Source organism: Daldinia childiae, assembly GCF_008694065.1.
Source record: "Daldinia childiae strain JS-1345 chromosome Unknown Scaffold2, whole genome shotgun sequence".
In the NCBI taxonomy this organism is placed as follows: domain Eukaryota; kingdom Fungi; phylum Ascomycota; class Sordariomycetes; order Xylariales; family Hypoxylaceae; genus Daldinia; species Daldinia childiae.
Genome location: NW_022984643.1, coordinates 3,476,785 through 3,503,228, shown reverse-complemented (window position 1 = coordinate 3,503,228; position 26,444 = coordinate 3,476,785). Strand labels below are relative to the sequence as shown.

The 26,444-nt window shown below is 46.2% G+C and overlaps 8 protein-coding genes across 8 annotated transcripts; 6 read left to right on the top strand and 2 right to left on the bottom strand.

Annotated features, from left to right (window-relative positions):
• Window positions 1-832: 832 nt before the first annotated feature.
• Window positions 833-1,788, bottom strand: GL218_01875 (uncharacterized protein; the record flags this gene model as incomplete). Its single annotated transcript, XM_033578360.1, has 3 exons — window positions 833-1,437; window positions 1,504-1,533; window positions 1,608-1,788. The coding sequence occupies 3 exons, from the start codon at window positions 1,786-1,788 to the stop codon at window positions 833-835; spliced, it is 816 nt and encodes a 271-aa protein (XP_033438565.1).
• A 3,666-nt stretch (window positions 1,789-5,454) lies between these two features.
• Window positions 5,455-6,934, top strand: GL218_01874 (2,3-dimethylmalate lyase; the record flags this gene model as incomplete). Its single annotated transcript, XM_033578359.1, has 4 exons — window positions 5,455-5,859; window positions 5,922-6,069; window positions 6,169-6,242; window positions 6,386-6,934. 4 exons carry the CDS (start codon window positions 5,455-5,457, stop codon window positions 6,932-6,934), a joined length of 1,176 nt encoding a protein of 391 aa, XP_033438564.1.
• Window positions 6,935-10,521: 3,587 nt separating this feature from the next.
• On the top strand, window positions 10,522-11,915 carry GL218_01873 (Proteinase T; the record flags this gene model as incomplete). The annotated part of the gene is made up of 5 exons (XM_033578358.1): window positions 10,522-10,797; window positions 10,862-11,041; window positions 11,096-11,268; window positions 11,333-11,672; window positions 11,730-11,915. 5 exons carry the CDS (start codon window positions 10,522-10,524, stop codon window positions 11,913-11,915), a joined length of 1,155 nt encoding a protein of 384 aa, XP_033438559.1.
• A 1,261-nt stretch (window positions 11,916-13,176) lies between these two features.
• Window positions 13,177-14,783, top strand: GL218_01872 (putative glycoside hydrolase family 30 protein; the record flags this gene model as incomplete). Its single annotated transcript, XM_033578357.1, has 4 exons — window positions 13,177-13,599; window positions 13,667-13,839; window positions 13,892-14,010; window positions 14,110-14,783. 4 exons carry the CDS (start codon window positions 13,177-13,179, stop codon window positions 14,781-14,783), a joined length of 1,389 nt encoding a protein of 462 aa, XP_033439095.1.
• A 1,189-nt stretch (window positions 14,784-15,972) lies between these two features.
• Window positions 15,973-18,055, top strand: GL218_01871 (Tripeptidyl-peptidase sed3; the record flags this gene model as incomplete). Its single annotated transcript, XM_033578356.1, has 3 exons — window positions 15,973-16,189; window positions 16,256-16,978; window positions 17,292-18,055. 3 exons carry the CDS (start codon window positions 15,973-15,975, stop codon window positions 18,053-18,055), a joined length of 1,704 nt encoding a protein of 567 aa, XP_033438561.1.
• Window positions 18,056-18,525: 470 nt separating this feature from the next.
• GL218_01870 (Mitosis protein dim1) lies at window positions 18,526-19,107 on the top strand (the record flags this gene model as incomplete). Its single annotated transcript, XM_033578355.1, has 3 exons — window positions 18,526-18,607; window positions 18,679-18,819; window positions 18,899-19,107. The coding sequence occupies 3 exons, from the start codon at window positions 18,526-18,528 to the stop codon at window positions 19,105-19,107; spliced, it is 432 nt and encodes a 143-aa protein (XP_033438560.1).
• A 1,279-nt stretch (window positions 19,108-20,386) lies between these two features.
• Window positions 20,387-22,073, top strand: GL218_01869 (uncharacterized protein; the record flags this gene model as incomplete). The annotated part of the gene is made up of 2 exons (XM_033578354.1): window positions 20,387-21,898; window positions 21,954-22,073. The coding sequence occupies 2 exons, from the start codon at window positions 20,387-20,389 to the stop codon at window positions 22,071-22,073; spliced, it is 1,632 nt and encodes a 543-aa protein (XP_033439524.1).
• A 937-nt stretch (window positions 22,074-23,010) lies between these two features.
• GL218_01868 (Condensin complex subunit 3) lies at window positions 23,011-26,202 on the bottom strand (the record flags this gene model as incomplete). Its single annotated transcript, XM_033578353.1, has 2 exons — window positions 23,011-23,453; window positions 23,505-26,202. The coding sequence occupies 2 exons, from the start codon at window positions 26,200-26,202 to the stop codon at window positions 23,011-23,013; spliced, it is 3,141 nt and encodes a 1,046-aa protein (XP_033439525.1).
• Between the last annotated feature and the right edge of the window lie 242 nt (window positions 26,203-26,444).

Here is a 26,444-nt window from a genome sequence, read left to right as displayed (position 1 = left end):
CCCTGAGGCTTAATTATTATTAAGAAGGTCGTCTTAGGAAAGGTTGTAGTGCTATCTATCAGGATGGCTGTTGTTTCAGCGGTTAAGTTATTGTTCGCAAAAACCAACAATTAAAGAATGGGGACGAGATTACGACTTTATTTTATTTTATTTGGAGGGTCTGATATTGTTTGTGGGTTTCAGAGGAAGGCGAGTTTGGTAGTTAAGAACCTTGTGCCTTCGGCGCCGGGGAAGTACTTCGTATTCAAAGATTGGTAATACCTTGGCAAATGCACCGTGACTAATCGCAAGAACCTATAGCCATTACAGTAATTGATTTTATTCAATTTTACATAGTTAGTATCTTGTGTTGAGTAAAAAAAAAATGAAACAATTTGAATTTATTCTTATGCATAAGAAGGCGTTAAGAAAGAGAGAGAGAAAAAAAAAAAAAAGGACAAAAATTCGACACCTGTGTGATTCGAACACACGCCCCCGAAGGGAATGCCTAGTCTATCAAGTCAATAGCAGGGCATCGCGTTAACCACTCCGCCAAAGTGCCCTTAGCGTCCTTTGAACTATAACTAAAATTTCGCTTATCCTATCCTATATACTAGCTATACTAGCGTCAATGCATCATAGATTAGATAAAGACCTTGCGCAACGCCACTGCTTAAGCCACTGCTATTTTTGGGGTGTTAGGGTTAACGAGAGTTTATATTCTTCATCTAATACACTTATCTAGTCTATTCTACACATCTTCAAACCAATATCTACCTCAATCTATATTGTCAGCTAGTGGAAAAAGCCAACATATCAAATCTAATCTATGGATGGATGGTATAGGGCTCATTTAATCCTTGTTATCCCCTACTAAAAATAACCAGGAGATCGTAATGGCTGCCTTAATGGCTGCGACAAACCAAAGACTTGGCTGTACAGCACCTGTAGCTTTAGATATCCAACCTCCACATATCGCGCCTAGTAGCGTGAGTACAAAAGCTATAGCCCTTCTATTACGCTTCACATTCTTCCTAAGCGGCTGTAAAATATTCTCGTCGCTCACCAAATCGCATAACAGACTTGTAATCACCACCGTAGGAACTTCGCTGACCCCCAACCCACGGCTGTTCACAATTTGACCTGCCGCCTGGAAACTAAGCAATGCAATGGGGGCAAGCTCGAGGAAGTCCACATCCATTGGGTCTCTTCGTGAGGGGTATGTACCGTCGACGATGCCGGTCTGAATGATAGTTGCAGCTACGACAACGAAAACTGTCTGTAGCAGGAATGAGAAGAAGAGAGTCCTTCGACGACGCCCGCCACCAATTAGTTTATGATACCGGGAAAAGAACAGGCATCCTAAAGTGAAACAGCCTATGGAGAAAAGAGAACGAGCCCATCCAAAAGGCTTGTTGTTCTGTCCGGAGGTGCCGAGTGCGACGAATACAGTATTCCCTAATGAAAAGTTTAGAATAAAATATACTAGCAAGGACTAGACGCCAGAAAATGCCATAGACATACCAGTTTGCATTGATACGAAGGTACCATAAGCTAGAGATGATACAATATTAGCTTTGGGATCTCAACGTGCCAGCATAACTCGAAATAGGTCCGCTGTGTCTCACCATTATACAGAGTACCATCAGTGAGGCCCGTTGCGAAGCAACATGCTATTAGAGGTATGGACCCTACGCTTGCACTGATATCTTCAGAGAGTTGCTGCGAGAAACCCTGGACGAAACTTCGTCGTGCCAGTGGCTCAGGGCTAAGGGTTGGGGCGGATTCGAATTTCTCTTCGTCGGACATGATGATCTTGGTGTGGCAGTGCAGTGAGTATAGAGATCCGGTGATCGCATATGGAAACTGTGCCTGGCAGTTGGCGATATAAGGATCCGGGGGAGATTAAGATGAGAGCGCCTAGGCTAAGTTAGAGATAGTCTGGACCGGGTAGATTAGTAGATCTGGAATGAGTTATCTGCCCGCTAGTCCTTGCGTCAACAGGGTGTCTCCTTCTTTAGTACTGCTTGGCTATCCACCAACACGCATGTAGAATAGCTTCAAGTACTCAAAATCCCTCAACTCCTATGCAGTCCTTCGATAACCTTTTGTTATCATGTAAGACACGGAGGAATTATTCTAATCAATGTTAATACGACGGTAAACGGGGAGACGGAAAATTACTGAACTGGTGCTGCTCCAGATGGGCCGATGAACTTGGCTGTTAACTAGAAAGTATCCACTTCTGTCTTGAATGATAATTGTATGCAAATTGTATTGTAAGGATGGTCCGGAGGGTGTCCGGTCTCAGCTGGACAGAATTCCGCCATCGTCGTATTCCCTCGACGCCATCTGACGTGGTATTCTAGGCACGCCGGTGTAGCCAATGTAATGTGTCAGACCAGCGCCGAGAACTCTAAGTCTGCGATCCGACCATGGGGCTCCTCCCGGGGCCTCTTTCTGTGGCCTGTGCTTGGCAGCCGTAGCTCAATCCTGTTAAATTCATTTCTATACGGCTATTAGCGCCTGTCCAATGGGAATCTCGATTTCAAGTCCTATAGACATCTTATATCGACTTCGCTGTCGATTGGTAGAACTATGTAGGTAGAAAGGAAATTCAGTGCAATATAACTGTCTAACTGGTTATTATTATTATTTACTAAGGTAAAAAAAAGGACGATTTGAATTATAGAGTAACGAGTTGCCCCATAAATTTCTTTCTGCTGATGTATTAGACATTCAAAGTTTAATCGCTAACTCCTAACCCCTCGAGGAGACCTCATCTCACGGCTTAAGGTCTATCTAAGATGCTGCACAGACGGACCGATGGTAAATGTGATACGTCGAGTTTACTAAAGGCTCCTTCGCTCGGACTCTGAACCCGGGTACGTTGAACTTGGCGCCAAGGTGTTAGATGCTAGGACTACTTCAGCAACGAGCTATTCGAAGCTCGCACGGAAGCATCGTGAGACTGATCGAGATGTACGTAGATACGAGCGCCTCTATACGATTTCACAGCATATTACATCTATGTGCCAACGCTGATCAGCTCATGGCGGCTTGTCGTGAAATCCCGCTATGCCAACCCTAAGACTCCCGATCTAGCAGTATACAGAAACATCTAGCTTGCCAAGGAGGCCAAGTCGGCTGGTAATATTCCTCGCGTCTAAAGGTAATATGCAGGCAGCAACATACGCGCGAAACGAGCTTCCTTTAAAGTATCATGACAACATATTTCCTATATACCCAGCTATCATGACTAGCATAGCCACGGTGGTTGCATTAAGACGTGACCCAAGGACTGTAATAATCACTAAAATAGTCACTTGGCCCGAGCAAGTTTTCGGGATGGATAGTAGGTTTTCTGGGCATTTTCACTAAGCTTTCTTTAGACACGGCAACAGGAATAGGGGCGGCAGCTAGAGATCTAGTGCGGATAATACCGATCGAGGTGGGTGTAAGATCACAAGCCTTTACATAGGTCAACAAGGAAGAAGAAGAAGAAGAAGAAGAAGCGCAAGTGGAAGTCATAGTTGATCATTATTGGTCTGTCCTACCTGAAGACATAACCAGAGTCAATGCCTTGATTGGTAACGGATGCCACTCGCTGAAGAAGATACATAGCTTGGCAAGTCTTGGGTTCCAAGAACTAATCACCGGGGAAGCAGCAATAAACTGGTCAGCGGACGGCGGAAATGTTGACGTCGGGGTGGATCATCGTAGGAAGATAGGAGTATGGGTCGTATGCATACAGGGTGTTGGATAAGTCGTTATCCAGTACATTCAGTACAACTTGGCGGCTGACGTTACCTTTTCCCGGCTCGGCCCGCTGCGAACCCGTCTCGCCTGAGTACCAAACTTGTATAAGTGCCTAGAATTAAGAAACTGTTCCACATGGAAATGACTAAGACTACTTAATTCTAACTCGGGTCAGATTTGAGCAATTATAAACTCAGCTACTATTGCTTTTTTCAGGGGAAAAAGAAAAAAGAAAAAGAAGAAAAAATAGCTGACCTGAAACTTAGAGGTGCGTATATTAACGAATCCATTGAAGGCGACAGCCACAAAGCCTAGGCCATCAAGGTGGCGTTGTTGTCTTACTGGCTGGCGTTGGCGTAGAGGTCGAGCCACACCTATGATACTCGCTACACCTCTGTTGATGTAAGCGTAAGACAACAGCTGGAAAAATCAACAATTCTTACTGAAAGGTAAATAAGGCCGGTGGCGCTATCTGTTAAGCCAGGCTGAAATATTATGAGGCCTGACCAATGTTAGTAGTGTTTTGATGAAGCTGTAAAAGTGTGCGACCCTTTCTTATATCCTATCATCGATATCGAACAAATATTGGTAGGTGTAACTAGATTGAATTGCCTATTATAAAAATGCTTCGTCGAGAATTTCTGAAGCTGAATAAACCCTATTTAGGGAAACTGTTTTTAGAGACGATAATAGTCTTCTCGTCTAGGTCCGGATGTGACGCTTCCTGAATATTCCAGCTGTCACGAAGAGTGTGTAAGTTGGTGACCTGTATAGTAGTAACAAGGGGATTGCCATGGCGCCATGGTATACTGGTTTAGTATGCTTCTACCAGAGCAGGAGGCCTCAGAGACCTCAGGTGCCTTGGGTACTCGAGAGAGTACAGGGTTTCGTTCACCCAACCCTAGTGACGTATTATCCCAAAAAGTCCCGGTGATGGTCTACCGACCGCAGATGACCATCTTGGAGAACTATAGCCACTTAATGGTAGTCCTGCAGTATTGATTGGCCTGTTCCGGTAGGTGTGGAATGCCTAGGTTTTCATTCATTTCATTAGAATAGCTATCACTGGGTCTGGATTCGAGAGGGTTGACGTGATAATCATTCAGAAAGTCTACGAATTATCATAATAATATATTACATTGATATTAAAGAGCTTTTGCACCTATGGTCACTAGGTCGGTTTGAGAGTAAACAAGATATCTATGTTTTCATGTGTGGTTACAAGGATGCCTCGAGACCCTGTCACCGGCGGCCCAAACCAACATCCGGGAGGTACGATGAGGTAACGTAAAGTGCAGTTGAGGAGCTGAGCACAACTTGAGACTCCGTAAATTAACTCCGAGGAAGCTAAACGACATGGTGCCGGGGATCTTTCGACAGGGGAAAGGGATGAAAGTCACATATGCGCCAAGTAAAGTGGTGTATCTCGGCCAGTGCTTACTGCGACAAAGGAGCTCTAGGCCTCGGTATATCGAGGGCGGAAACTTGGTGTGCAGGCAGATGGAAATGATAGTTTGATATTCTGAAAGGGCGAGATTCTTGGGCTGATAGAGGGGAGAGTAAGGTGTGATAAAAGTATAAATATCATGCCTGGGATCGGTTGGCCAACTCATCCAGGTTTCATATTCATCACCTCTTAAGTTATACAATAGATCGACAACTTGCAGTTCAGTGCTACCATTTTATTGTCGAAGCCCATATATACCCACCTAAACCATGTCTCCCTCCGCAATCACATCCGCAGACTATACGTCTGGGCTCGAAAACGAGTCGACTATAACTCTTCAAGCGGCAACGGAGATCAGTTCTAGCCAGTTCTATGACTCCATCAAGCCACTTCCCTTAGTCCACACAGTCGAAATCTTCGAGGATGATCCCATCACAGTTCCTAGTGTTGAAGAGGTTACTGTCGTGGCATCATCTGAAGATGATACTGTAGACAAGGTCGACGGACCGCTACGGCTTAGTGACATTGTCACTAGTGTCCGCGAACCGACATCTGGTGCTAAGAAGCTCCGCAAGATGATATTCGAGACTGGAGAGCTTATCGTCTGCCCTGGGGTATACGATGGTCTCTCTGCTCGTACCGCTATGGAACTAGGCTTTAATGCCATGTATATGGTACGTGATATAGACTTGGCATAACGTCGTCGGTCTATTCAAAGCTAATAGTTCATCGGAAGACTGGTGCAGGTACTACGGCGTCACGCATCGGTCAGCCAGACTTGGCCATTGCTCAGCTACACGAAATGAGAGAGAACGCCGAGATGATCGCCAACCTTGATCCATTTGGTCCGCCATTGATTGCTGATATGGACACTGGATATGGCGGTAAGTCTTTTGGGAATCTTTATGTTTAGATTGTTCATATTCTGTCGGCCTTCAAAACCTATAACTTACTCAAGACATGGAATCTGACTTGGACACTAGGACCTATCATGGTTGCTCGTACCGTGGAGCAGTATATCCGTGCCGGAGTAGCTGGTGCCCATCTTGAAGATCAAGTATGTTCTATAGCCGCCTACTCATATCTCCCCAGGTCTGAGATTAGTCTCTTGCCTCCAGCACTGCTACTTGACTTGCATAGGATTATATAAGCCTCGTGTATCCTATTATTGCGAAATGCTAACCCCTATTCGCGAATTAGGTCCTCACCAAGCGTTGCGGTCATCTGAGTGGCAAGAAAGTCGTGCCGCAAGAAGAATACATCTCACGCATCAGGGCCGCCCATGCGGCACGCGTGCGATTGCAATCTGACTTCGTGCTCATTGCGCGGACTGATGCCCTTCAATCGCTCGGGTATGACGCGTGTATTTCACGACTACGCGCAGCCCGAGACGAAGGCGCAGATGTTGGTCTGCTCGAGGGCTTTACATCCAAGGAGCAAGCAGCCCAGGCTGTCAGAGACCTAGCACCATGGCCACTCCTACTGAACTCAGTTGAGAACGGAAAGAGCCCCGTTATCACCGTCGAGGAGGCTCACAAGATGGGCTTCCGCATCATGATCTTCAGCTTTGCGACACTGGCACCCGCATACGTCGCCATCCGAGAGACCCTTCTCCGTCTAAAGGGCGAGGGCGTGGTCGGCACGCCGAAACACATCACGCCTGTGAAGCTTTTCGAGGTCTGCGGGCTACAGCATAGTATGGCAGTAGATATGGACGCTGGAGGCACATCCTTTATGGGAGGACTGTAAGCACTGGATAATTGGATGGTGTTTAGGTGGTTCTCAGAATTGCTGTCTCGTTACTGAGTATATATGTGGCGCGCTGATGTATTTATCTTACAGAATTTGGTTAGGATTTCTTTAATAGTTTCAATACGATATTGACTGGTTCATACGCCGAAAAGCAGGTATGCTGTGATAACAAAATGGCTTTTCAGTGCTACGCTCTAGTGAATTTTTAGGATATCGTCTTTAAATAAAGTTGTTCCCCTTCAAAGTGATGCTATTTTCAGAGGGTTCCCCCCTTTCTTCTTAAAAAAAGGGGTCTAAACAGGAGTGCAAATATAGAGTAGCCTCAGTGTACCGACTCAACGGATCCATGAAGATAAATATGAATTCTGCCGTATAAATGAACACCAGGTAATTCTAAGTCACTGATACTCATCACAAAACCAAGTCCTGAAACAAGGCGTTGAAAATCATGTACGTCTGCCATGAGCTCTAGCAATGGTTGCGACCGGGGATTAAGCAGAGGGAACTTTAATATCACGACATGCTAAGAATCCGGACGTGGATTTCTTCGGTATGCGCATGGACCTCACAGGGTAGTGTCGAGTAAACTGCCCACTGGATAAATTAGTTGCAGAGAAACGGAATATATAGATTAGAGTATGTTTGAGCGTGATAATGTTTGCCAGACGACTCCATTTGACCCTCTTTCGATTTGTTTTCGCTCTCGCATGTGGTCGATGGTTTGTCGAAGCAAAACAACATGTGGCATAGGTATGCTGTATAAATACCTCTACCAGGGACTTGATATGATTTCAGTTAAAATATATCGTCTTGACCAAGGACCTCATTAATCTGGCTCATCTAAGCGGTATCTTCACGAGGGGGAGTTGATTTATATAGGGTGTATAGCTGAGACTTCAACCTAATCTCACAACATCTATTAGATGTGGGAGTGGACTGATGGGGGGAATTTCAATTATATATTGTACAAGTGGTGTAACGTAATATAATTTTTATAATATAATAGCCGCAGGGGTTACTTGTAACGTGACTTGATATGTTTGTTGCTGCGAAAACACTACTGCATGATAAATAGGGGAAGCGCGGGAGGCGGGTTCGGATCTAAACTCGAAGCTGTTGTGACGTTTCACGGCAGCGGGAGGGAATTCAAACCTGGGTACACCTAGGTGTATGAATCCTTTCCCCTTCGAATATGCAGCATTGCTTAATTCCTCGTGCAATGGTGACTGTGGATCGGGTTTCAATGTTGATAATGTGTCCTGCCTTCTCGGGTTACGAAACCCGGCCGGTTGCGGGCCGCATTGGGTATTCCGTAGGGAATGCCGTACGGAATACCGTCATGAATACCATCAGACTCGGTAAAAAGGGATTTCCGTTCTTATTTTCTATTAAATTAGAGAGACGGTAGGTTATTCGGTCACGCCACTGATTTATAATTCAATAATGATATAACTAGTGACATTTGTAAGTTCTTTTTAATATGTACTCGTGAGGCGTTCGATGCTCGGTAGATGAATTCGTTAGGACTGCGTCGGATTTAAAACAGATTCTTTTTCGCTAACCGGAGAAAACATAAACAGACAGGCTCCGGAATAATGCCGTGCGTTTAGAGATTCGGCCTGCCGTAGTGAGTAGGTGAACTTTTAGAATCCTGCCTACTTTCCGCATACAGTTGGGATTTGCAAGTTGGCCTGGACAAGGAAAAACAATAATAAGCCAGTCTAGTCAGTTCAACTTTGAGGCCCAGCACCGAGTCTCGGTTACCTTAGGCTGTCTGCCTAGGCTGGAAGTTGATCGACAATCACACAGGCCATAGATTATATATTAAATAGCAACGTATGTAGAAGAGCTGGTCGTGGGAGTCGTGGGAGTCGTAGGTAACAGGTTGCGCAGCGGAAATGCCAAGACCTTATATAGTGGGTGTGCTGACCGCTGCCGGCACCTGGTATCTGAAATACAGGGGGTTATTTGCAGATCATGGCCAGGGGGGATGCTAAGCGTGCCTGTCGTGATAGTTGTATGGCGGTTAGGGGCAGGGTTAGTGGAGGGGCTGAGGGGTTAAGAAGCTGAAGATGTGGGGGCATCATGATAAAACTGAACTTCTCTCGTGAGTAAAGTCTTTGAGAAGGTCTTTGAAATTTGAACCTAACTATAATACGAGGACCTTCCCGAGGCTGCATGGTTACAGACACCTGACAATACGCCGCAAGTAGCACCGATACGAGTACATAGCTTGCGGTAGATGCACCTGGGATTTTCTCGGGGAAAGTGATGGTACAGTCACATTCCGCTTTCTACTCATATCATGTGGGGAAACCGGTGTCGCAATCTGGGGCATATTTCCGTCTGACGGCATTGCTATGTACTCCAAGTTGAACCAACCCACAATAGTAGCTGTTGTGGGTGTGGTGAATAAAGCGTTGTTAGGCATATTACATATTACATATTATATATTATTTATCATATATCATACTGGCATTATGCCAACTCATAGTATTATTTGTGGTAGAAGAGGTACCTAACTTATAATTTCTTCGCCGGAATAAAAAGACGAAGATAAAATTGGTCTTTAAGATGGGACTATATATGCCTTCTTTTATTACGTTCAATATTTTAAAGCTACTTCGAATGAAACAGATATGCCATTTTAAAATATAGCTAAAACTATTAATATCATGTATTATAGGTAGCTATCCTGCATCTCGGAGATAATCGATCAGTCACTTACCCCTATCGTCAAAGCTTGGTTGGACAGCGATGCTGATGGCCCCCCGCGGGTCTAAAGGAGGGAAAGGTTTCCTGATAGGGAAGGCCGTTACAACGTCTCCTGAGCAAGCTACCACTGCACCTAAGTTAAGCTCAATCCATGGTGCTTTACTCGCGGCTCAGCGCTTCTTGGCAATAGTCTAGGTACCGTATGTAGTGTATGTAGTGTATGCGCGCGTAACTAGCTGTTTGGCAAGAAGCTTGGCCTTCTGTACTATTTCATCGTCATTGGCTACTCTAGTATTACAAGTAGTCTATAGCTAATTTCACGGCACGTCACCAAGAAAACCCGAATGCCTGGGTTTAAAACACTGTAACTTAACGACATTCGGAGCTTGGAGTAACACTACTGGATCGTAGCTCGTCTATATTCTTATTGAAGGGACGAAAACTCTCCGACGAATAAGGGGACTTCAGCCCAACCAAGCCCTTTCTAGGAGGTGCTGCTGTGATCGGCACTCGTTATGCATGCCGGATTGGCCGGCCAGGGCAGGGAATACTGTCGCCTACTATGAATCCTTACCTTATCCATGATTCTCTTTCTACCTCACATGAGGCGTTCACATGTAAGTGGTCACTGGCAAATTTGTCCGACTATGAAATGCTGTCCTTGGTAAAGATCTGCTATCATGAAGGCTCTCATAGTATTGCATTCAACATCCAACAACATCACGCTTCTTGTCAAAAGGTTGCGATGAGTATTATAAAAAGGACGAAGATTCTCCATTCAATGGGCTATCTTTACTCTCACCATCCCACACTCAGAGCTTCACTATCAAGCACCACTCTAAACTCATCACCCCTATATATCTTTCAAAATGCGTACTACCACTGCTCTAGCCTTGCTGCCTCTGGCACTTGCTGCGCCTTCGAAGCGATCTTCACCCGCGCCGGTTATCAAGCCCCGAGGCGCCCAGCTTGTCGATGGCAAGTACATCGTCAAGATGAAGGCTGACACGAATGCCGAGTCTATCCAGAGCTCTATCCAGTCTGTCGCCAGCGACGCCGACTTCGTTTACAACACCAACAAGTTCAAGGGCTTCGCTTCCAGCCTGTCTGAGGAAGAGCTCGAGGCACTCAAGAACAATGCTGATGTAAATATGAAGACAACACAGATAAAACTCTAGGATTTATGAAGACTCTAACACTTTTTGCTAGGTTGACTACATCGAGCAGGATGCCATTATCACTATCAAGGCTACCCAGGAGAACGCCGACTGGGGTCTAGCACGTCTCTCAAGCTCCGAGCCTGGCAGCACCACCTACACCTACGACGACAGTGCCGGTGAGGGTACCTGCGCCTATATCATCGACACTGGCATCGAAGTCGACCACGAGGTATGTGATAAGTGATTATTTTCTCATTGATAATTATAATTTAACTCTATATAGGAATTCGAGGGCCGCGCCAAGTTCCTCAACAACTTCGCTGACGACGATGACACCGACGGGAACGGTCACGGTACCCATGTTGCCGGCACGATCGGTTCCAAAACATATGGAGTTGCTAAGAAGACATCTCTCTTCGCCGTCAAGGTCCTTGACGCCAGTGGTTCAGGTACTAAGTATGCAATAATCCTCAACCCGTCTTAGTATATAAAGTTACAGTTGGCTGACTAGAAACCACAGCTCCGGTGTAATCGCTGGTATGGACTTCGTTGCCAAGGACGCAGCTGGCCAGACCTGCCCTAAGGGTGTCGTCGTCAACATGTCCCTCGGAGGTTCCTCCTCCAGTGCCGTAAACGAGGCGGCCGCCAGCATCGTTGATGCCGGTCTCTTCCTTGCCGTTGCTGCTGGTAACGAGGCCACTGACGCTTCATCTTCTTCCCCCGCCTCGGAAAAAACCGCCTGCACCGTCGGTGCCACTACCAAGGACGACGAGCTTGCCGAGTACTCCAACTTCGGCAGCCTTGTTGACATCCTTGCCCCTGGAACTGACATCGAGTCCACCTGGATTGGTGGAGCCACTGTAAGCTAATCCCTAAGTATAAGTTTGGTAATTTCGCTCGTACTGACGATATCCTAGAACGTTATCTCTGGAACCTCGATGGCTTCCCCCCACATTGCTGGCCTCGGTGCCTACTACTTGGGACTCGACGCTTCCCCCGTCGGCTCTCTCTGCGACTACATTGCTAAGAGCGCTCTCTCTGATGCCATCTCTGGTGTTCCTAGCGACACTGCCAACCTTCTAGCTAACAACGGCGAGTCTTAAATGATAGAAGCCAAGGTTGGGATCTATTGTAGCGTAGCTATACCAGGTGGAGACTTTGTATATCATTAACCATCTAGTGGGACTTGTAGGGTGAATGCCTTCTTATATATGTATATAGTTGGGACTGTCAAGGGATCGGGGATCAGGGACAGGGGACTGGGGGATTGTCTAGTTAATTAACGATAATAACCATATCGATGTCGTGCCTATTTTCCACGGGCTTTCAATGTCCGTAAAGTTCAGAATTGCCCACAGATGGTTTACTAAAATCTATGCTGCTTGTTTAACTAATAGGAAAGGTAGATAATTCGTAGACTACTAACAGGGGAACTGATACTGATACCAACGCTTCAAAAAGGGAGGCGCACTTCTTAGGGTAGCTAACACATAAGAATAGAGTCGAAATAGTATTAACTATTCAACTTGTATAACCTAAAAGTATTTGCTCTCTTAGATTGAGAATTCATGAGGTACAATCGAGCTAAGTTCTATTCGAGTAGAAGACAACAAATGTAAGTATGGAACTAGAGTGTGAGGCTCATATCTAGGAAAGGTCACGCTTGGTCAACTTGGAGAAACTGTCAATAGATATAGGGGATGCGAGACAAAAGATATTAACTAATATAGTTGAATGTATTTCAGTTGATAGAGCTGTCAAGTAAAATTCCACCAATAATATACAATATTAGAAGATCTCGCTTAGCAGACATTAGAATATTATACAAGCATATAATCAATGTAATCATTCCCTGAACCTTAGTTCTGATAGTTATTACTGCGAAGAACTTTTCCCGGTTAAATCCCACCGTAACCATTTAGCACCTTCACCACCTCCACGGACGCATCTCCGTAGTTTCTTTCTAGCTAGCGAGAGGGCTAGAATGTGCCAAGGCTGTTATAAGCTATTAATGGCAACCTTGGCATGGTACCTTTCCGATATTGACCTACTAATACCACGCATTTTCAACGGGCAGATTGACGGTCTTCATGGCACTGCTCCGCCCCCGCTGATGCGATCGAATGAACGACGTGCTTGTTGATTAAGTTACTTCGGCAGCTTGCTGAATATCCTATGGGTATTGTTTGGTCTCTGCGAAAAGCATCTTCTCAATGGAACCTAATGTAACTATACAGAATTATCTCGGCTATATAACGATGATCTCCCGATCATGAGTCCCCGTCGGACGCATTTTCTATAGTGTTCAAGCAAGACCATTTCCTATAGGACTTAAAAGTCTTTATATCAAGACTTCTAAGTATAATGGCTTCTCTCATCACCCTAGCGGCGCTCGTCGCTAGCATAGGGCAAACCTATGCCCAGTCGGCCTTGACTGTCAATGCTGCATCTACGTTGCAACAAATAGATGGCTTTGGTGTTTCCCAGGCATTCGGTCGTGCAGCTGAGTTTAGGGACATGTTATCTGGGGATCCTCAGAAGCAGGGTCTCGACTACTTGTTCAATACAACCACTGGTGCTGGTTTTACAATCATCCGCAACCGTATTGGCTCGGGTACGACCAATAGCGACAGTATCCTCCCCAAAAGCCCAGGCGGCCCAAGCGCGGCTGCAAACTATAGCTTCGACGATGATGACCGAGGTCAACTCTGGTTCAGCCAGCAAGCTATGAAATATGGAGTTAAAACCATTTATGCAGATGCATGGAGTGCGCCAGGGTTCATGAAGGTAATTCTTGTTCTAAGCTCCGAGAAGATCTTTTTGTCGAAGGCCATTAAGCTAAATTACATCTTAGACTAATAACAATGAAAACAACGGCGGTTACCTTTGCGGTACGCCAGGCCACTCATGCTCGTCAGGGGACTGGCGTCAACCCTATGCCGACTTCTTGGTCCAGTACGTGAAGTACTACAGCGAGCGCGGTATTCCCGTTACGCAGCTTGGCTTTTTGAACGAGCCCGACTATGTGTAAGTGTAGGCTGAGTGAAGGTCGATGTTTGTGCTATATTGACTTCTATAGAACGAGTTACTCGTCAATGCAATCCGGTGCTAACGAAGCTGCATCATTTATCCCCATATTACACGATACACTCGAGGCTAATGGCCTCAGCAACGTGTCTATAACTTGTTGCGACGCGAGTAAGTGACTGCTCTAACTATGCTACCTAGTTTCTGAATATTTCAAGAAACACCTTTTGTTCTTGGCCTCGGCAGATAGTTACTAACAGTACAATACAGTGGGCTGGAACTCTCAGCGAACTATCACGCAAGGTCTTGTCTCAGCAGGCATGGAGAAATATCTTGGATATATTACCAGCCACATGTACACGGGTGACCCGAACTCGGTTATTTCTACCAAGCTAAAGACATGGCAAACCGAGGCAGCTGACCTCCAATCTCGCTGGTGTGCAACATGGTATAGTGGCGGTGGCCAATGTGAAGGCTTTACTTGGGCGCAAAAGATTCATAATGGTCTTGCGAACGCTAACCTCTCTGCTTACATCTACTGGCAAGGTGTGGAAGTGAATCAGTTCCAAGCGTCTTCCTACCTTGTTGCGAGCGACGGGAAAACACTCACACCCTCCGGTCGTCTCTGGGCCTTCGCGATGTGGTCGCGGTTCGTACGCCCCGGTGCATTCCGCATTAGCACGTCCGGCAGTGTTTCTAGCACCGGTATCACGGCATTTAAGAACACGGATGGTTCAGTGGTTGTGGTTTTCCTCAACTCCGGCGGCTCGCAGCAGAGTGTCAAGGTTTCGTTCAAAGATTTTACCCCCGCAGCTGCTGAAGCTTTCGTCACGGATAACACCCGATCTGTGGCCTCGGTCGAGTCGAAACTTGTTGACGGTGCGGTTACGGTTTCTGTCCCATCACGAGGAATGCTTACGGTCAAACTGACTGCTGCATCGTGATGCATAAGGGTTTGATACTAAGCCAATACTGTTGTTTACTAGAATAGTCAGAAAAATATGTGTGCTACACAAGTAGCCTATGAAATGGCAAAGCCTTCATATCGACTGTCTTTAAAATGCGAGTATATTTTCCTCTCCCCATGACTATTTCATGATCTTCCACGACTGTTGGCCCTGGTGTCTGCCTTTTATATTACCACGTTGGTGGTGAGACTCTGGGGGTGATTTGTACGAAGACGTCGTGTGTTTCGGCCTTCCTATTATAAAGTGATATGTTCCTTTGAAATATGGTTTGATACTAAGAACTTCTTATGGAATTCTTCTAGAATTTCATGAACTATCGAGTTAGTTGAGTGGCCGGGTATCGTATTCTATGAGTACGCTAAATCATCTAGTCAATACTCTAACTTGATAAACATTAGAATAAAAGCAGATATCTACGGTCTGATAATCTAGGGCGTTCATCAACTATCAGATAAGCAATCATGTAAGGGCTTTAACCTTCTCATGATGTGGGCATTAGCCAATAAGGAATGGCTTAACAGCCCTCGCGTGAATAGATACCTAGGTAGGGAGGTAGGGAGGTAGTTCGTTTGGTCTTTAAAAGAGTAGTCTATCTATGATCTTCACGCGTAATTGGTTTACCTATATTGTTTACTCCACGAGTTCTTTCGTCAATACCTCGTATTGGTAGCTAAGTAGCTAAGGCAGGATCTCACTAGATCAGGGGTACGATCTAGACCCACGGACCTGGGTACAGATAAGTAGCCGACCTTCCGGATGCGTTAAGGTGAGATATGGCGTGACTCTGAAAAAGAGGTGAATACTGCTTATTAGGAGCATAGTAGGAAATGACCGACGGCATCAGCTATACTACCTCACCTACGTAATATATCACAACGCAATTAATGTAATTTCCGGTTTGTGGTAAGCGGGGGATCCAATTGGATATTTGAATGCGGGTTAGACCAGGGCCGTGGTTCATTGGGCTATCTATCCTTGCTCTCTATCAGCTTGCATTATGTGCGTACGAGATAGCGTGCTGTCATCGTAAACAATATAAAGTGTTACGAGCGCCGCTCTGGGAATTTTGTTGTCCTTAGGATCCGGTCTTTGCTGTTCCGGCCCTACTCTCGCTTGTTCTACTCGCCCCCGTCCCTTAATAGGTTGATAGGTTGAAGTGTGCACAATGGTCGGCATTGGTCTTGCTTTTTCGGCGATTCTCGCTGCCCAGGTCTCCCTTGCGAGCCCCGTGGGATCACGAACGCCGTATCGTGTCAAGGATACGCACCATGTTCCAAGGGATTGGAAGCGAGTTCGTCGCGCGCCTGCTGATCATGTAATTGACCTTCAAATTGGCGTAAAGCAGAGCAATTTCCCGGAGCTCGAGAGGCATCTTTACGAAGGTATGATATGTGATGTTCTTTAAGTTGGATGAGATGAAAAGCCCAAGTTTGACCTTCGTTTTTTAGTTTCTGACCCGGACCACCCCCGCTATGGTCAGCATCTTTCTGCCGATGAAGTGAAGGAGCTGGTCAAGCCTACTGATGAGACGCTTAACCTCATCCACGAGTGGCTAGCGGATAACGATGTCACCCCGTCAGGATATAGCTCAGCTAAGGATTGGATCACGGTGTCTTTGCCAGTCAAGGCTATCGAGCGTCTCCTTGACACAGAGTACCATGTTTATGAGCATAAGGATGGGGGTGTGGTCGCTCGGGCTCCTAAATGGTCTCTTCCGCTTCATCTGCATGATAAGATCGATACGATTCAGCCTACTAATTCGTTCTTCCGTGCTCACGCCGAGAAATTTGACCATATCGAAGCGCCGGTGTACCTTGACCCCCAATATACACCACCTACCAACGAGAACATAAGCGCAGTTTGCAATGTTAGCTCCGTCACACCTGAGTGCTTCCAGACTCTCTACTCGACCAAGGGCTACAAAACTCGCGCTTGCGGTAAGAACAAGATCGGGTTCAACAACTTCCTTGGCGAGCATCCTATCCGGTCGGATGGGGAACTCTTCCTCGCCAAGTACCGGCCGGAGGCGGTCTCAAGCGCAAAAGATTTCCCACAAATCACGATTGCAAACGGGCCTGGTGACTATGCTTTGACACCAGAGGAAATAGATTCGGGCACTTCTAAGGAGGCTAACCTAGACCTCCAGGCCATTGCCGGCATAAACTGGAAGAGTACGTATTTAGAGAAGCCATTCTGCAAAGGACTCTTCCGCTAATATGGGTTGGTGGTAGCTCCAATTATCAGTTATTCGACAGGGGGCAGCCCGCCTTTTATCCCGTCGGTTTCTACTCCAGACAACACGAACGAACCCTATCTCGTATGGGTGAACTACCTGCTTGATCAAAAGTCTTTCCCGCAAGTCATTAGGTATGTATAAAATTGCCTTTGTGTACGCCCCTTTGTTGTTAATAGACGCTAATATGTTTATAGTATGTTATCTTCTAGTTTACCTGGCCTTTTGGATGGATTACTAACTTGATGTAGCGACCTCGTATGCCGATGATGAGCAGACTGTTCCAGAGTCGTACGCCCGACGTGTCTGCCAGCAGTTCGCTCAAGTGGGTGCTCGTGGCACTTCACTATTGTTTTCTAGCGGCGACAGTGGTGTCGGATCGTATGGAAAATGTGTGAGCAACGACGGCAAGAACACCACCAAGTTTCTTCCTGAGTTCCCACCTAGCTGTCCCTATGTAACGGCGGTTGGTGCTACGAAGAACTTTGAACCCGAAGTCGTAGCGTATCGCCCTGCGTTTGTTGGTCCCGATGGCGTTGCGCATGGTAACTACACCAGCGGCGGTGGATTTAGCAACTACTTCGACGTACCTGCATACCAGGCGAAGCAGGCTACCAACTACGTTAAGAACCTGAAAGGCCTGTACGATGGTCTATATAACAAGAAAGGCCGTGGTTACCCGGATATCTCTGCACAGGGACTTTACTTTGCATATTTCTGGAACGGCACCGAAGGAACCATTAGCGGTACTAGCGCTAGCTGCCCTCTGACGGGTGGAATTATCTCGTTGGTAAATGACGCGCTCATTTCGTCGGGCAAACGGCCACTGGGCTTCTTGAACCCGTGGCTGTACTCGAAGGGATACAAAGGGTTGACTGATATCGTAAGTGGTAGTGCTGTCGGATGCGGTGTTGACGGCTTCCCAGCAGTTGAAGGATGGGATCCTGTTACTGGCCTCGGGACACCCATCTTCCCCGAGCTTGTCGCATTAGCTGGTGGGAAACTGACTCGTTAATGGGATATTTTTTGATCTGCAATCCGATCCATGTATGATATCTTGCTCCAGAAAAAAAATAATCAATATAACACCTTCATCTGTGAAGTCTAATCCGAATGAATTATTTTCCAAGCTGTATGTGTGTGATCAATGTACCTATGTACCTATTTTAGGTCATTGAATGAATTTAATTAAGTTTAATACTGTGTAAATAACACGGACTGCTTCAATATGTGATTTAGCCGTAAATCCCCCGGATTACAATGCACATACTGCCCCACCACATAAGATTTCCAGTGTGCTTACTAGAATTTCTTAATGACATCAAGCCGCGGCTGCGTGGGACTTTTATCTAACTTGAACACTCTAGGTAACCTAAGTCAAAGCGCGTAGGTTAAATTCTAGAAACAAAAACACCAACTATTCATCATCATCATCATCATCATCACCAACATCACCAACATCACCAATATTTCCAGAGTCCAATCATGGGTTCAATTGTTCTACCACATTTGAACACTGGCTGGCATGTCGACCAAGCTATCCTCTCGGAAACTGAGCGCGTCGTCGGTAAGCGAAGCAAGCGTTCGAGAAATACTATGATTGATAGAGAAAAGAGCTAATATCCATGATTCCTATAGCCATTCGTTTCGGCCGCGATCATGACCCCGAATGTATGCGACAAGACGAGGTTCTATATCGCATCGCAGATAGAGTAAAGAACTTTTGCGTCATCTATGTCTGCGACATCGACCAAGTACCCGATTTTAACCAGATGTATGGTAAGCGTATTGCCCCGTCTCTCTGAACTATTTTTTTTTTTTTTTGAAGACGAGCTCCTAATGAATTAAACCCGTATAGAATTATATGACCCTTGCACCATCATGTTTTTCTACCGAAACAAGCACATGCTATGCGATTACGGCACGGGAAATAACAATAAGCTCAACTTTGTCCTCGAAGACAAGCAAGAGCTAATTGATATCATCGAGACGGTCTATAAGGGCGCCAAGAAAGGTCGCGGTCTGGTCGTCAGTCCAAAAGACTATTCAACACGATATCGGTATTAGTGGTAACAGGAGACGTTACTATGCTCCAGTATGGGTTTTTATTGAGCACTTTACTCGTGAGGGATCTGCCAGCCAGTCTCGGGCTTGGCAGATAGGAGTTACTAGGAAATATTACATGGTATGTAATATACTTTAAGCAATGACAGAGCTAATAGCATGTCCAGAGCTATTTGATTTGTATTCTCTAAATTCTACTGTAAGTCGACATGGAATTCTATGAAGCTAATTTAGGGACGTCGTAGAATGATTCGAACCGAATGTGGATATACATACACTACCTAACAACCTGGAGCTTCGCAATTATTGCCTAAACGTGTATATGAATACGTTAGCTACTACGTTTTGTAAAGGCTTAGAATCTTGGGAGTTGAGAATGTCAATGAAATGTGTGGCTTGACAGGGACTGTTAGCCCATACAGTATCATTCAGCTGTATTCATTCAACCATTCAGATGAATATATCATCGATGAAGGCGTACGTACGTAAGCTGCGTGGCATTGGAGATTCCATAATTAGAATAGTAAAGAAGCATAAACCCAGTCAAGAAACCCAAGAAGAGTCCCTGGAATGTACATAACGTACCACGGGTACCTTAGGTAGTCCGCTGAATTTTAGCACAGCCTCTTATTAGTAGGCTGTAGCCACTATGCTAAGCACCCAGTGACACGCAATCTTTGTAGAAGGCTAAGTACTATACAAATATCTTTCAGTAACCCCGCATAATGCACAACTCCTTTCCTACCACATTTTGTATTAGTACATCATATGCAACACAATTCATCGCGCTTATTCTGCTGCGTGACGACAACTGCTGGATCTGGCTGTGTGTCCTGCCTCATTACATAATAATTCAAACAAATACGAAGGCTTTGCCAAACAAATCTCCAAAAAGAAGCAACACCTTTTTCCATTCCCCGTTTCGTTTATTCTTGTTTTTCGTTTTCTTTCTTTTAACAGAGAGGCATCATCATCAAATCAACCAAGGCGAAAACCCATATTAAGCAACGCTCATTACGCTAATTGGTTGTTGTTCCTCCCACACTCGTTCGAGCGACTAGCGACCGCCGAGCCATCTATCCCATTTTACGTCGACTCACCTCGAGACATCTTATTCTAACTCGTCTACCGGTGCAGCCTGGTGTTTTCGAGTCTCAAACGGGTCTAGAACTGGGAAACAAAAACCAAGAAAAAATTTATTTAATAAATAAAGTGCAAAATTAATCAGTGCTGGCCACATCTTTTCTATTTTGCAAACCAACCCTCCCATAGAAGAGCGACCATGGCGGCCAACGACTACTACAACAACAACGATCCATCACGACATTATAATCAATACGAGCCATCCTTGGCATCTACAACCCCGCCTTCTTATACCTCGCATGCGCATAATCAAGAACGTCCGGGTGCTTCTACCGTATCTCCCTTCGAGAGCGTCTTTGATGACCATGTCTACCCGACTAACTCACAATCCCACCAGAACTCCGATTCCTTAAACAACACCCAACAGACCTTCGCTTACGACACAAGATATCATGGCTCCGGACCGGGTGATGTGTCACCCGTAGGAACCGATGATATCCCCATGCGCAATCAGAGCAACAAATCACCAGGTTATGCGGCCGATTCGACTGACCATGTCTACGACGCCCCAGATCAAGAGGCGGGTAGTCGTCGAGGCCTACCCAAGCGTGGTCGCATCCGGTTTGGTGAATTAGGCATGCTTGGATCGGAGAAGAGGAGAATACCCATCATGGTTTATCTATTCTCTATCATTCAAATCGCCGTGTTCATTGCCGAGCTCGTCAAGGCCGCTCAGCTCACAGGTAGCCCGATTCAGATTCAGCCTTCCTTTAACCCCATGATAGGTCCTTCGCAGCAGGTTCTTATCAACATGGGTTCGAGGTTCGTCCCGTGTATGAAGAACGTGAATGGCGTACAAAATTATAGCCCACCGGGGTTTGGATGGCCTTGCCCCAACACTACCTCGAATGACCCTAGCGACGACTCGAATAAGTGCTCTCTGTCGGAGCTCTGCGGGTTTGATGGAGTTCCCAATCCCGAGTGGGACCCCGTCAACGGTTTGAATCAGGACCCGGCACCTAACCAGTGGTTCCGCTTCATAATCCCCATCTTTATGCATGCGGGTATAATCCACATCGGTTTCAATCTACTGCTGCAGCTTACTATGGGAAAGGAGATCGAAAGGGCCATCGGATCCACCCGATTTTTCCTCGTTTATATGAGTGCTGGTATCTTTGGCTTTGTTATGGGAGGCAACTATGCTGCTCCGGGAATTTCATCTACCGGAGCATCGGGATCTTTGTTCGGAATTATTGCTCTGACCTTGCTCGATCTGCTATACTCGTGGGGTGAGAGGCGTAACCCTGGCAGGGAGTTAATATTTATCATCATCGAGATCCTTATATCCTTCGCCCTCGGCTTGCTCCCCGGTCTGGACAACTTCTCTCATATCGGCGGGTTTATTGTCGGGTTATGTCTGGGTGTCAGCGTTCTCCATTCGCCAAACGCTCTCCGCCGTAAGATTGGCGAGGATCACTTTGGAGGGCCTTCGTATTCTACCGTAGGCGGCGGTGGTATCACCAGCGTCGCCTTCCCTTCGTTCTATAGAAACCCTGTAGGCTTCTTCAAGGGTCGGAAGCCCCTCTGGTGGGTGTGGTGGCTCGTTCGCGCTGGATTTCTCATACTTGTTATCGTTGTTTTCATCGTGTTACTCAGGAACTTCTACTCCAACCAGAATAACTGCAGTTGGTGCAAGTATCTTAGCTGCCTGGTTAGTCTACCCCTTATTCCTCTTTCATCCAACAATCCTGCTGACATTTCCATAGCCCGTTAACCACTGGTGTGATATCGGAAATATCACTATCACAACATCAGAACCGTCCAATTCGTCCCGGCGGGGTGTCGATTTGGCTCTGCTCGAACAGGTTGCCAACTTCTACTCATGAAACACGTTCCTTCTCAATCTAAGCGATAGTCATCGCATAATGGTGGGCGGCCGGTAGACTCATGATACCCGAAGGCAGGCCTGGTAGTGCGTGAGGATGTATAAAATCCAATAATGGTGAACGGCCTGGGGGTTGGAAGCGGGGCTGTAAAGGCTCGTTGGGTGGTGGGCATCGGTCATTCGGGCCTCTGATATCTGACGGCATCGCTGTAGTTGAATATACTGGAGCGGCACGAACTCAACGAATAGTTATTATATATAGCAGGGCCACAGGCGTTACCTACTAGGTTGCTAATCAATGGCTGTTGTAGATTTGTGTGCCAAAACTTACGGCTGGTGTGTTATGATACTTTGCTGACCTAGTAGACCTTTCGTAGCATGAGGAATAATGTACTCTTAATAGGACTGATCTTGAATAACCTCTTGAGGTAGTGTAGCTAAAGGACATTCGTGAGTTAGATAAAAGGTGATGTATCTTATACTACCTAGACCGCCTATTCCGGATGTGAGACCTTCTATTGAAATGACTTCACTATATCGGTTTGAGAACAGGCTAGCGATTTACAACCCATCCTAGATACCGTCGATCCCTTGCTGCTATCGAATTGGTTTCCATTTTATGCTTACTAACTTACCTCGCCAATGTTTAAACTCGTTGTCGGAAACCCAATTCTGAGGCAGAAATATATTCTTCTATGCGGATTCATTTCCTATTAGTGAACTAACAAGTAACCCTCTGCTTTTATCGAGAACGTTACGAAATTTAATATGGTGCCTGGGTCCATCTAGTAACTCGGTCTATGGGTAATCCACGAGTTTAACCAGCAACGCTAGGGTTGAGACAACGTGTAACGTGATAGTATTTTAATATAAACAGGGTATTTATTCGTTTACACATTAATATAAGACATAACACTGACGTATCCAAGTCATAACCATCATGTCTCTCCGTCCGTCAAAAGGTCTTCCACGAGAGAATCAGCTTCACTCCGACCAGCCGTGCCGGAGATATCAGCTTCTTCCTCTTCTATTTCACCTTTTTCTTCTTCTTCTACTTCTTCTACTTCTTCTTCTTCCTCCTTAATTCTCGACACCCGGATGACAGTTGCATCTTCCGCGATGGTCTTCTCATCAGGAGCAAGGGACACACTCCTACTAGCGCTTCGCCTCGACATCTTGTCTTGCTCGTTAAGTTGGTTCACGATCTTCCCTAAGCTCACGTGGATTTTGTAGAGAGCATTCTTACTCGTAGCATCTGATACGAGGTTCTCTTCGACTGCTGCCGAAATGTCTTCGTACAAGGCACGAATCTTATCCTCCGAAGAGGCTGGTGAGATATATAGCTTTCCTAGTAGAGATGCCATGACCTTCTTCTCTTCCTCTATATTGTTATTAGTATTAATAGCGGCATCACACGGTAACGGAAACTTACTGCTCAAATTACTATTCAACTTGTCGAGAATATCCCTTGCTAAGTCCAGATGGATGTCTCCGCTCACGTTCTTCTTGTCGGCATCCATAGGAATACCAGGGGCATAGCACTTTCGAGGGTCTGTCCAGTCAACTAGACAAGCACCGATAGTATTTAGGCTGGCCATTTCGTCATCCACATCAATTTCATCGTCATCGAGACCCTCCCTGACGTTGTATAGAGCATGCAGCGCATCGAGAGCCACAGCTCCCATAAGCTCCTGGTTCTCGGCTCTCGAATAAGAAAATACAGGCAGGAAATAGTTGAGGGCTTGCCTGACACTCTGATTCCCTGCGGTTGAAGGATCAAAATAAGCTACTATTAGTGTCTTGAGAAGCTCTGTTGACGTATCGTGATCTGTGACTACACGCCCAAGTAATAGCTTCGAGACAGCGAGGGTGGCTACGCCTTGGACCTCTGGATTTTTAGAGCCAGATCGGAGAGCCCGAATATACACTTTCAATAATGTTGGGTTTGCCGTGAGAAGCTGCGCTCCATGGACATTCAGAATATCTGTCAAGATCTGTAGCGCGGTAATTTGAAGTGCCGAGTGGCCTTTGTTGAAGAAAAGCATGAATAGAGTTAGATTCTCTTCGGCCAGTGGTCGATCGAGGAGTGAGCAGAGCCCCAAGCAGACTAATCCACGTTCTCGAACGGGTGCTTCGCGACTACGAACGGCAGGGACAACTAGATTGTTAAGCATCGACACAAGGTGGTCGTTTTGCTGCAAGGTTCCTTCGACATTTGAGAGCATGCATTGAACAATGTGCAAGCATTTCAAGTTGATCATGATCTCCTTGACAGACTTCTTTCGTACTTCCTCGTCGTTTAGAGTAGCGTCTGCGCCATGCTTCCCTTTCTTGGTAGGAGTACTGTCGCCACTAACTTCGGACCTGGCCGAGTGGAAACTCTCCTCGCCATCCCCAACGATAGATTCGTCAACAATAGTATCGTGAACATCCGCAACAGCTTCGAGTACAACACTACAGAACTCCTTCTCACCAGCTGTATCAGGTGCACATATGTCCCGGAGCACCTCGATGGTCAGCTTGGTAGTCTCATCGGGCAGTTCCGGTATAGATAGGGTTTGCCGTAGCAGGGCAAACATCTTGCGTCGGCCAACTTCATCCGAGTAGTCGAGGGTGAGGATGATATGTAGCAATTGATCCACAATGAACTCCTGCTCAGCTGTATCTTCCTGCTCAGCTGTATCTTCTTCCTCATCCTCCTCTACGTTATTCTGGTTTTTGACTCTCTTTATAGCTTCAATGAGAACGTTTAAATAGCGTGTAAGGTAGTAGGCTAACTTGGTAACTTCAGGCAGTTTCTCCTCAACTAGGAATTCATATTTTTCGTTTCCTTCTGTTCGGCAAAAGTCGTTAAAACTTCGTACTATAAAGATGGACTCAGCACTGAGCGTGTCCCAGAAGTTGTCGTCGAATTCCATAGCCTCTCGATAATCTGGTCTTCCTTCCCAAAAGCCTTTCATGGCCTCGAGTGCGACGCCATTTTCGACGCCAGAATGGCCGACATCTATACGCTCAAGTAACTCAAGAAGTCCATCGATAGTTGGAGGAGCTGTTGGAGCTGGTTGTTCGCCATCTTCAGGTTGATTGCTACCCACGCAATCCTCAATCCAGCGTTCGCGGAACAATCTTCCGGCAGCCTTTCGAACATTCTCATCTCTATCCCGTAACCCCCAGCGAAGCAGCTTCTCACGCATCGAGAGGGAGAGATGCCGAAAGTCGCCGAGCGCAGGCAACAATCTAGAGTAGACAGCGCGGCGAGTAGCATGATCCTGGTCTCTTGCCCTTTCCAAGAGGTATGGGAGAGTGTTGGGTAGAATAGGTAGATTGACGAGAAGCGAACGTCTCACCTCAGCGCTGGGATCATTCTGTAGAACTTCGAGGAGCTTCTCAAGCAGACCAGTTTCGGCGTCATCATCACTGTCATCCGAGTTGACCATACCCTCAACCTGATTTCCAGCCAACCTACCGAGGCCAAGGACGGCTTGCGAGCGGACCATAGCCTCCTTATCGCGAATCCTCTTAAGGAGGCCGTGACGTAACTTCTGGAACAAGTCGTCATCGATGGCATCCAAGGAGTTTATAACGTGAGAGATCATCTGAGTTGATCTATATCTGACGAACTTGTCCTTGGAGGTAAGTAAGGGCAAAATGATCTCCATAACTTGAGTAGTGAGCCGAGTACTCGGAGTCTCGGGCATGGTGCTAGCATCGACATCTTCCTCCCCTAGTAGTTCGTTGTCCTTGTCATTCGCGTGACGTAGGAATAGGCCAATAAAGCGGATGATTTTGTCGCCAACACCTTCGCTCTTCTTGATGGGCATAACTCTGAGGACGCATCGTGTAAACTCGGTATTGAAGTCGGTTTCACTGAATTCGGTTGTAGAAGTCTTGTCGGGGTGCGTGGGTTCGTAACAGCAAGCCTCGTGAATCTTACGGATATTGATAACTAATTTTCTATGAGTAGCGGTTGTCTTCTGCGCGTCGCGGAATATTGAAGATATTTGGGTGCGCAACTGGCTATCGGGTGTTTCTTCGGGAAGGTCGATACTTGACGATGATACTCGTCGGGACGCTTTGCTAGATACGGCGCCAGCAGTCCGCGTGGACCTAGCGGATGCTCGAGCTGGCATGAATAGGATAGTTCCGTTACGTATATTTATTAGTTTAGATGTTTGTATTGACCCTTCGGAACCTATGCCGTGGGCGGTGAAAAATATGCGCCCAAGGATACAGTGAATTTGATTTCGAGTTGGGAAGAGGTTGATAACGAAGTGTCTATAGGAATTGAGAATATAGCAAATCTATTGGGCCACTTGAAGCAAAATAATAAGTGTAAAAGTAGACGCGCAAAAGGTATCGCGAATATCATTGG